The 11136-nt window shown below is 43.1% G+C and overlaps 1 protein-coding gene across 1 annotated transcript in view; it reads left to right on the plus strand.

Annotated features, from left to right (window-relative positions):
• LOC123238857 (L-amino-acid oxidase-like) overlaps positions 1-8360 on the plus strand; it is a 12655-nt gene extending 4295 nt beyond the window's left edge. Inside the window, exons 3-7 of the mRNA XM_044666104.1 lie at positions 857-971; positions 4459-4660; positions 5310-5378; positions 5510-5646; positions 7421-8360. Of these exons, the coding sequence (XP_044522039.1) occupies positions 857-971; positions 4459-4660; positions 5310-5378; positions 5510-5646; positions 7421-8360 (1463 nt within the window). The remainder of the gene's footprint in view (positions 1-856; positions 972-4458; positions 4661-5309; positions 5379-5509; positions 5647-7420) is intronic.
• Positions 8361-11136: the final 2776 nt, after the last annotated feature.

Genomic DNA, 11136 nt, shown 5'->3' on the forward strand with positions numbered 1-11136 from the left:
AGGAAGGAAGGAAGGAAGGAAGGAAGGAAGGAAGGAAGGAAGGAAGGAAGGAAGGAAGGAAGGAAGGAAGGAAGGAAGGAAGAGAAAAAAGAAAATGGAGCAGGGGCAAAGACTTTTTCTTCTAAATTCAAGTTTATCTAGGTCTTTCTTTATTCAAGCCTCTCTTCTTCAATACTCTCCTTCAAGGTCAAGATCTTTCTGCCTTCCCAAATGAAGGAATTGAACATCTAGGCGGTGCAGTGGATAGAGTTCTAGATATGGAATCAGGAAGACACAGATTCATATCCAGCCTCAGCTACTTACTTGCTGTATGACACTGGGCAAGTCACTTAACTCTGCCAAAAAAACGAAGAAGCTGAGGTCCCAAAAGGAAAAGAACTTGCCTAACTCAGCATAGAACCAGGGCATGAGCCCAAGGCCCTTGATTCCCAGGACAATGCTTTCCCCTGCACCATATCTCACCATGTTCTATCTTTCTAGTAGAATGTATGCTCCTTAAGGGCAAAGAATGTCTTACTTTGTATTTATACTTTTTGTATTTGTTTTTATGCTTAGCATGTATAGAAGGCATTTAATAAATGCCTTGTTGGATAATTGATTAGATTCTTCATGCTGACATTGAGGGAAAGAGGGCCAAAGGAAATAGCCCCCACTCCCCACTCTGCGCTTTCTTTCTCCATTCTTTTGTGCTTTCAAAGGGGACTGCTAGATACAGAAGAGTTCCTTCCTCCCTACAATACTGTTGTTCAGTCTTTGAGTGACTTACCTTCCCCTCAAGCCAAAGAAGATGGGAGGGTGAGAAAATATGCTGGAAGAAAGTCAAGACTTGACTTAACGATGGGCTCTTCTTGAACCTAGGTGACAGTTTTGGAAACCAGAGACAAAATTGGGGGAAGAGTGGCAACATTTCGGAGCCCAGAGCGGAACTGGTACATTGAATTGGGTGCTATGAGGTTACCAGCTACCCACAGGTAAGAACTGGGGCAGGGGAAGAAACTGAATCTAAGGCACATCTAGGAAACTGTTAGATCCCAGAAGTCTTAAGCCATAGGAGTCACAGAGTCATGTGTTTAATTTGCCAGTGTGGCAGGTGAGATTCCTGACCACAAACATCATGGAAGTCAGGGGATGTGACATATGGGGACTGAGGTGAAACCTTGGGCCAGTTGAAGGATCCTGGGAGAGGGTTTAGACTGAACTTGAACAGCCAGCTCTCTCTGCCATTCCTTTGAGCTTGTGAAAGGATCCCTCTCTCTCAGCCATCCCAGCTTATCTATGTAAGTCATCTTTGGTAAGTAGCATGGGAATCTGGGAACTCAGTTTCTTGGACTCTGGTCCCTTCCTGAACTCAAGCCCATTCCTTGGCTGGCCTTAATTTGTCTGGCCTGACCTTGTGGGTAGCTGGGCCCCCTTACCCCTGCTTGTAAAATGGACCAGGACCCATGGAGAATCTAGGACTGATGGAGCAGAAGTAACTTGGCTGGTGTCTTCCTTTAAGTTAGCAAGCCTGGAAACCTGATTTCTCTCTTTCTTTCTCCTTACTAATAAATAATTATGACTTAATATAAAGTCTCCAAGATTAATTTTTATTCATAACAGGAGAATGGCAGGTTCTAACTTGGACAGTTGTCCCCAGTAATGAACTTTTCAAAGTCCTGTCAAATACACACTAGGAAACAGATAGAACAGAGTATCCTAACTTGAGGAAGGAGAAAACTAGTGTTCAGAGATGTCAAGCTACTCAAGGTCCCACAGCTAATTTAATGGCAGAACCATTGCAAAATATCATGGTCTCATATCTCCAAGTCCTTCCTGCTTGCTCAGGATTGTCACCAGGGTCTGGCCAGAAGGCAAGCCATACCAAGTAGTCAGAATTTATTTTTGAAAGTGAGTGGAGTTGAGCAAGGCCTCTGAAAGAAAGAGGAAAAAACCTGGAAATCCTAAAATGAAGAGGAGGAATAAAAAATAAAGAAGGGACAACAAAGAGGGATGAGGAGAAGGGTTAGAGAGAGTTGGTGAGGACAGCAACACAGGGATGGAGGTGATATAGAAAACTGGTGAAGAAACTAGCAAAGGGAGATTTGTGTTGTAAACCCACATTGGAGAGGAACAAGCCACTCTCTTCTATAGCTTGGTATGGTGGGAAAATAATCAAAAGATATGAATTTGGGTAGCTCAGTGGATTGAGAACCAGGCCTAGAGATGGGAGGTCCTAGGTTCAAATCTGGTCTCAGGCACTTCCCAGCTGTGTGACCCTGGGCAAGTCACTTGACCCCCATTGCCTACCCTTACCATTTTTCTGCCTTGGAGCCAATACACAGTATTGACTCCAAGACAGAAGGTAAGGGTTTAAAAAATATATATCTGAATGTGCCAGTTTACTAGCTGTGTGACTTTGAACAAGTTACTTAGCCTCTTTGAGCTATGTTATTCTGATCATTAAGCAATTAGGTGGTACCATAGAAAAATTCTTGGACTTAGAGTCAGGAAGACTTTAATTCAAATTTGGCTTTAGATACTTGCTAGCTATGTGACTCTTGGCAAGTCACTGTCTGTTTCGGTTTCCTCAATTATAAAATGGGGATAATAATAGTAACCACTTCCCAAATTCATGGATCAAATGAGATAATATTTGTAAAACATTTAGCACTGTGCCTGGCACAAAGAAGGAAATGCTAGTTTCCTCCTTTTCTTCCATCATTAAAATATCTCACTTAATTCAAAAGAGTTGTAAGGAAAATCCTGAGTAGATAGTCAAGTGATACAAAATGTCAGCTGTACTTGGAATCTTTGAACATGGATAAGAGGACCTTATTCAGCCTAAAACACTCTTCCCTCATTTTATGAGTGAGGATATTGAGGTTCCCAGAGGGAAAGTGACTCACTATTTATCCAGGGAATTATTAAGTGGAAGACACTGGACCACAAATTCAGTTTAGAAGTTTTCAGGACCAAGGAGAGTTATACCTGCAGAGTATAATGGGGGACAGCTAGGTGGCGCCATAGTGCATAGAGTGCTGAGCTTGGTGTCAGGAAGACTCATCTTCCCAAGTTCAAATCTGGTATCAGACTTTTACATGTTGTGTGACCCTGGGCAAGTCATTTAACTCTATTTTCTTAGGTTTCCTTGTCTATAAAATGAGCTGTGGAAAGAAATGGCAAGCCACTTCAGTATCTTTACCAAGAAAATCCCAAAAGAGGTCACAGAGTCAGACACAACTGAACAACAGTTGTTTATAATTAGGTGACTAAGTTGGAAATCTAGTTCTTCTGTTCTGTAACAATGAGCAGGAGACCTCTCTGGGTCTTAGTTTTTGTCATCTGTAATATAAAATGGTTATGGCCTCTAATTTCCATCCTTTCCAGCTCTAAATCTATGATCCATATAGAAGATGTTTGAAAAGTACTCAGCAAACTTTAAAGTGCTAGCTATTTTAAAATTTATTATTATAATATGTTCTATATATTGTTATTTAAAAGACTAGCTATTATTGTTGTTATAACCCCTCTCTACTATAATTTACATGGGATATACTATTTTCCATCTTTGCTCAAACTATAAACTAATAGAAATTATAGCTTCCGACCCTATTTCCCTTCACCACCTCTTATCTTCCCCCTTCACTTACACAATGAATCCATCCCCACCAAATCCAATGATGTAGCTCAGGGGAGAGTGAAAGAACTCTGGATAGATACCAGGAGAAGATGATTCCAAGCTCCAATTCTGCCACCAGCTTGTTGAGTGGTCTTGAGTTAATTCTTTTTCTTTTCCCCAGTTTCCTCCTCTGTACAATGAAGGGGGTTGAGATTAAGGTCTTTTCCACCTCAAGAAGCTATAAGCGAATGGTACATTTCCTTAAAGTATGCATCCAGAAGAGAAAAGAAATCTATTCTGATCCAATATGTTTTCCCTCTATTCCTCTGAATGACCTCAGAATTTCTAAAGACTGATTAAAGAAGGAAATAAGCATTTATATAGCATTTACTTTGTGTTAGGCAGGGCTGCTAAACACTTTACAAGTATTATCTCATTTGATCTTCACAACCACCCTAGGAGGTACGTATTGTGAATATCCCCATTTTACAGATGAGAAAGTGACTTGCCCAGGATCACACAGCTAATAAATAAATGTGTGAGCATGGATTTGAACTCAGGTCTTCCTAAATCAAAGTCTAGCATTCTAACCACCACAGCATCTAGCTGCCTCAATTATTCAAGAAAGGATAGCAACTATTGCTCTTTCCTTGACAACAAAACAAGGTAAAATTGGCTGAAATAACAACAGGAAGAAGCAAAGACTGTACTTCAAGAAGTACCTATTGATGAGAACTCTCTGAAGGTGGAAGGGAATGTAGTTTTGGAATTCCCTTCTGGGGAAATCTCTACCATGACTGGGCCACAGGAGGTGACCAGACCAATGTGACCAATGGCATTCTTTTCTTTCGGTGTCCTAGGCTGGTCCGACTCTATGTGAAGAAGATGGGTCTGAAAATGAACACCTTTATCCAGTCTAGTAACAATACCTGGTATTACATCAATGGGCGCCGGCATAGGACCTCAGATGTGCGGGCCAACCCCAACATTCTGGGCTACCCTGTGAGCCCTAAGGAGTCAGGCAAGATGCCCGATGAACTCTTCCAAGAGGCAATTTCTAAGGTGACCAATAAACCCTTAATTCAGCCACTTTCTTCCCCTACACCTCACCAATCAGATAATAGATCCTTTGGCAAGCCCTTGTCTAACAGCCTCGGAGTCTGACCAACCCAGCCTGAGTCAAATTCTCTGGAGCCTCTGCTTATTCCTGTTTTCTCATTGGGCTTTATCTCCAGGTCAGGAAGGGACAGCTGGGAGCTTAGAAGCATTTGTGCCCCATGCCTCACCAATGTCTCCACTCCAGCACTCCTAGCCTTTTCCTGTGATAATCCCTTCTCAGAGAATGAGTGGCTCTAACCAAAGGACACATGTGTCTCCAGAAGTCTCTTAAGGAAGAAGTCCCTTGCTAAAATTTCAGGTTTTATAGCAAATGGGTATGCCCAAGAATTGTGATACCCTGAATTCTGTGCCCAGAAATATAGCTAGAACTGGTCCAATCCTCTTCTAACTCTTCTACTCTCCCTTAGCCCCAAAGCAGGCCCTCAGACTATTTCCTCCATCAGCCATCCCCTCCTTCTCATTCATCTCTTCCATGCCCTCTCTCTTTTGGCAAGAAGAGTGCAGAGGGGAGGTGTTCAGGCCAAAGGCAACAATAAACCCCAGGTGCCTTGTCTGCTCCTCCATTAACCCATGATCTTTCCTTTCCCTCTAGGTGGTACAAGAGCTGAATCACACCAACTGTAGCCATATACTATCTAAGTATGACACCTTCTCCACCAAGGTAATGGTTCCATGAGATGGAGGAGGGGAAGGGGATTGTCCACCTAGTTCAGCTCCACATTCCCATCCCTTTCCCTAATTGTGCCTACTTTCTCCTCCCTCACCCCTCTGCCCACTGTGTTCCTCACTCAGGCCTACCTGATAAAGGAGGGGAAACTGAGCAAGGGAGCTGTCCAGATGATTGGGGATATCATGAATGAAGATGCCGGCTACTACAAATCTCTGTTGGAGTCCCTGAGGAGTGATGAAATCTTCTCTCATCCAGATGGGTGAGGCAGAACATGAACATGAAGCCCATTGGGAGAATTGGGGAAGGGACAACCATTGCTGCAATGGCAGGAATTTCTGAGCCTGAAAAATGCCTATTACATGCCAGACATGGTGCTAATTGCTTTACAAATCATATCCCATTTGGTTCACACATCAAGCTTAGGGAGAAGAGGCAGGAGAAAACAAGAGGCTCTCTCTCTGCCCATAACCAGTAGAATTCCTCAAGAGGAGCAAAGAGATCTTGGGGGGGGGGCAACAGCAAGAAAGTTATATATAAGGGTATCAAAGCAGTTTGAGCAAAGCATCATAGGAATTCCTAAAGAAAAAGGTCATTATAGAACAAGGAAATGTGGAAAGTTTCATAGAGAAGGTAGCGTTTTAATTCAAAGGATAGGTAAGAGAAGAGAAGAAAGGGAGGATATTCTAAGCATGTAGACAGCAGGAACAAGGAAACAACAATGGAAAAGTGGAAGGTATATTTGGGAACATAATTCTCTTGTTTGCTTTTTGTTTTTTCTTAATTCAAGTTTTATTTAGGGATTCTTGAAGGGAATGGCAACGAAACTTGATTTCCTTTTTTGGCCATTGTTAAAGTAGGTAAAGGAGTTGGAGGAAATAATGCTCCCAGGCTTCCTGCTGTCCCTCTACTTTATCCTGGAGATGAAGCCTCATGGGAAAGTAGGAAGGAACAGAGGTTCCAGAGATCCAAACTAGGTCTAGCATTGAATTAAATCTGGAAAGCACCAGGAGTGTACTCAGCAAAATAGGTGTCCTGATGACCACCTGCAGAGTGAGCAATTACTTCCCCTTTTTCATAGGCATTAAGTATGAGATGATGTAGCTGGGGCTACCTGGCAATTAAAACAGAGCCAGGTTGTGACTAGCCTTGAATGCCAGGATAAGGAATGGCAGTTGGGAGCCCTGAAGTGTAACAGAAGAATGGCATGTCCAAATCTAGGCACAAAAAATCTACTCTGTCAGTAGTATGAAGAATGACTTGGAGAAGCAAAGGGTAGAGGAGGGAACAAATTTAAGAATCTATTGACATAGTTCAGGTAAATGGTGATATGGGCTCATTTTAGGTATGACTATAGAGAAGAGGGGGGATACATATGTGAGAGCTGTCACAGAACTGTTCCAAGCTGACTTCCCCTTGAGACTCCTGAGATCAGAAGTTCACAAGATCTAGACTAGAAGGAACCTCAGAAGCCAAGAGTCAAACCTCCTCATCTTCTAAAGGAAGAAATTGGGTCCCAGGAATTAAGTAGCCTTCCCAAGGTCACATTGATGGAAAGTAGAAGTCAGGATTTGAACCTCTGATCTAAGGAGTCCTTAACCTTTTCCATGTCATGTCATGGACTCTTATGGCAATTTAGTGATGCTTATGGACTCCTTCTCAGAACAATGTTTTTAAGTGCACAAAAGATATAGAATTACAAAGGAAATTAATTATAATAAAATACATCTATCAAAATATTTTTATATACAGTGAATTAAGAGTTACGATGAGTTAAAAGCCCCTATTCTAATTGTTGAACAGGTCCTCCCCTCCCAGGAGACATTTGCCTTTTTAAAGTCAGGCCTGCCAAGAGCAAGGCTTCACACCAAGAAACACTCATGAATGGTGGAATTTTAGGCACTTCGAGAGGCAAATAGGGTGATACTTAGGAAAATCAGAGGGTCCTATAGGAACATCTCATAAACTGCCACATCCTTTTCTCTCTAGAGAGCTGAGAAGCTCACTTCCCTTCTCCTTTTTGTCTCCCTGGACAGCTTTGATGAAATCACTGGAGGCTTTGATCAGCTTCCCAAAGCCCTGTACAACTCCTTGAAGCCTGGCACCGTCCGATTCCGCTCCACAGTAGAGAAGGTAGAGAGGGACGGAGATGTGGTCAGGATTACCTACCGGACAGAAAGACCCTTCTCAGTTCTAGCCACCGTTACAGGTGACTTTGCCATAATCTCATCAACAGCCAAAGCCACACGCCTTATCAAGTTTGAGCCCCCACTTTCCCTGGCTAAGCAAGATGCCCTCCGCTCCATCCACTACACCAGCGCCACCAAGGTGGCCCTGGTCTGCAAGAAGCCCTTCTGGGAACAAGATAACATCAAAGGGGGGGCCAGCATCACAGACTTGCCCACCAGATTTGTCTACTACCCCAGTCATGACTTCCCCGGCAACATAGGCGTCCTTCTGGCCTCCTATACCGTGGGGGATGACTCCACCTTTCTTGCTGGCATGAAACACGAGAAGGTGGTGGACATGGTGCTGGGTGACTTGGCAACCATCCACCAGAGACCCAAGAAGGAGCTGCAGCAACTGTGCCAGACATCCGTGGTAAAACGTTGGACCCTGGACCCATTCACCCTGGGGGCATTTGCAGAGACCACCCCTTACCAGTTTGTGGACTATTCGGGGCCACTCTTCGAGCCCGAGGGCCAAATTTACTTTGCCGGAGAGCATACTTGCCAGCCACATGGCTGGATTGATTCAGCCATCAAATCTGGGATCCGGGTGTGCAAGAACATACAGAACATCATCGATTCTATGTCTGAAGCTCACAAAGACACTGATCTTTACCAAGATATCGTCGATGACTATGATGAGGAGGATAGCTACGACGCTGAGATGGCTCTGAATGAGGGATCGTCTTTATTTCTGGAAAGCAAAGGAAAGTCGCAGAAGGTCTGCTCATCAAAGAGCAGTCATTAAAGATGGGAGGATGGAAAGAGGTAGAAATGAGAGGTGGCAAGCAGGTGAGATGGACTGGCGTAGAAAGAAGATAAATCCAGTGAGCTATGATTTCTAAAGTAACTCTTATGGGCAATGTTGGATGCTAAGAAATTAAGCAGTAAAGTCTAATCACAGAATCAGAATAATTTGAAAGGAACTTCAGAATCTGTCTGTGACCCGTACCTCATCAAAAAAGTCCTTCTCGATTCTCCCACCAGGAGAGAGGGCTTAGCCTCTCATTGTTAGCCTCTGGGCACTGGGTTCGAGGGCAAGGCAGAGCAAAAGCTTGACTCTGGCATAATTCAGGGATAAAGGATCTGGGTGTGAGGAGTGGGTGAATCAGAGAGAACAGTCCTAGTGGTCCTGAAAGTGAATGTTTGAAATGTGGCTGCTGCAGCAGGTCTATAGCTTAGGGACAAACATCTTTCCTAATACATGTTCTGCCTAACAGATGTAGGCTGAAAGCTAGAAGGGTGCTACTTTGGGTGACTTCAGGGCAGAGAAACAGGGTAAGAGATGGTAAAGTCCTTTGCCAGGGGAAACAACCACAGGCACGGGATTTGAGTCCATCTGGCCATTTGCTTCGCCAAATCAGCAGGGAAAAAAAATCCACTATTTCATTAAATAGCAAATATACTAAACTGGAAAATATATTTTCTGGCAACTGAATAAATAATATTTCTTGCGTATATGTGCAATGTTATTTTTTCCAAATGTACACAGCTGCTGATGTGATCAAAATATAAATTCATTTAAAAGTGTCACTGACTTCAATTTTCAACAAGCATTTATTAAGCACCTACTATATGCCAAGCACATCGTGTGTGGATGTGTGGAGGAATGGAGGAGTGATACAAAGGCAAAAATGCAGCCATTTCTTCCCTCAAATAAATAACATTCTAACAGAAGAAACAAATATACATATAAACAAAATATTCACACAGCAAGAACATATTTATTTCTGAGGCAAGAAGAATGGGGTGGTCAGAAAAGACATCATGTAGGAGACAGCATTTGAATTGAGCCCCAAAGGGAGGTAGGAGTTCTAGGGGGAAGAGGTGAGGAGTGAGTGCCATCCAGGCATGGGGGCCAGACTATGCAGAGGTAAAATTTAGAGTAGCTTCCAGTCATCTAAATGTTCTTGATCTATGTGGGGTATATGAAGTATTTAGAGAAGACTAGTACCTCTGGCATGAGAGCTCACCAAACCCTTTTCACTGCTGCTTTCCTTCTTTGGTATCTACCTGATACTCAGTTGTCACCTGTGGCTCCAAAAAGCTTTAGTATGGGCAGCAGTCATACCTGGGTAAACCATCTTGGCAGGGGGGCTAAATCAGGTTTAGGGTAACTAACAGGTCTCAAATCCATCAGTGAGTCAGGGAAATGTCTACCCCAGGCACAGGCAGATGGGAACAATTTGTTCCAATGGATATGAAGGCAGAGGAAGTAGGCACTGTGGAGCACTAAGAGTTTGTTTTAGCAGAAGCCAAGGTCATCCACTGCAACCCAAGTCATCACAAGTCATCTTGACTTGGGGGCAGGAGATCCTGAGTTCACATCTAACTTCAACATTTCCTAGCTGTGTGACCATGGGCAAGTCACTTAACCCCAATTGCCTAGCCTTTACAGCTCTTTTGCCTTGGAATCAATATTCAGTGACATTTCTAAGACAGAAGATAAAGGTTTTTTTTTAAAAAAGGGTAGTTTTAGGAATCTCTCTAAAGATATACCTGTTGTTTTCATAAATCATTTGATGGATAAAATGATCATTAAGGCAGGTTAAGAAATTATTATCATTTGGGACAGCGAGTTGGTTCAGTGGATTGAAAGCCAGACCTAGAGATGGGAAGCCCTGATTTCACATCTGGTCTCAGACACTCCCTAGCTGTGTGATCCTACTAGGCAAGTCACTTAACCCCCATTGCCTAGCCTTTACTGCTCTTCTGCCTTAGAACCAATATTTAGTATTGACTCTAAGACAGTAAGCAGGGATATCAGAGAGAGAGAGATAGACACACACCCACACAGAAAAAGAGACAGAGACAGAGAGACAGAGACAGAAGCAGAGACAGAGACAGAGAGACACAGAGAGAGAGAGAGACACAGAGACACAGAAAGAGATAGAAACAGAGACAGGAGGCGGGGGAAAGGGTGAGAAGGGAGTAGGTAGAGAGAAGCCAGTAACTTTGTGCAATTCAGCCTCATTTAAATCCAATTTATGTGCAAGTCATAAGGCATTATCCATATCATTTATTCTTTTACTCATCTTATTATTTAATTCCTACCTCAAAAGTCTTATGGGCAAGTGACAAAGCAGCAGATGCAGTTACACAAGGAGTGGTAATCAAGGCAGCCCAAGTCATCTTCTTACTGGAGGCAACAATGGAATTTAATAGTCCCTGGGTGTCGGAGCATCCTTTTTTAAGGACCATACTACTCACCTCCCAGAAGGGGCTAGAAAAGTTGCCTGAAAAAAGTCATCTGCTTGAAACTATCTGCCTCACTTGACCCTGGCCTGCTTACCTTGGCAGGCAGGGATCCTACCATATGGTCAAAACACAAAAAAATGTACGAAAACTTTTTCGAAGATGATTCCATTCACCATTGGTACATGGAATATGTTAAAGACACTCTCTTTGGGCTCCAAGATCTATAAGCTGGCCTGACAAACTGGCCCTAGATCCTCAGGTAGTAGATGGTTCTGAGGCTTGTTTGTTTTAAATTCAGGGAAATGTCTAGCAGACTCCCTATGGAC

Source organism: Gracilinanus agilis, chromosome 3, assembly GCF_016433145.1.
Source record: "Gracilinanus agilis isolate LMUSP501 chromosome 3, AgileGrace, whole genome shotgun sequence".
Taxonomy (NCBI): domain Eukaryota; kingdom Metazoa; phylum Chordata; class Mammalia; order Didelphimorphia; family Didelphidae; genus Gracilinanus; species Gracilinanus agilis.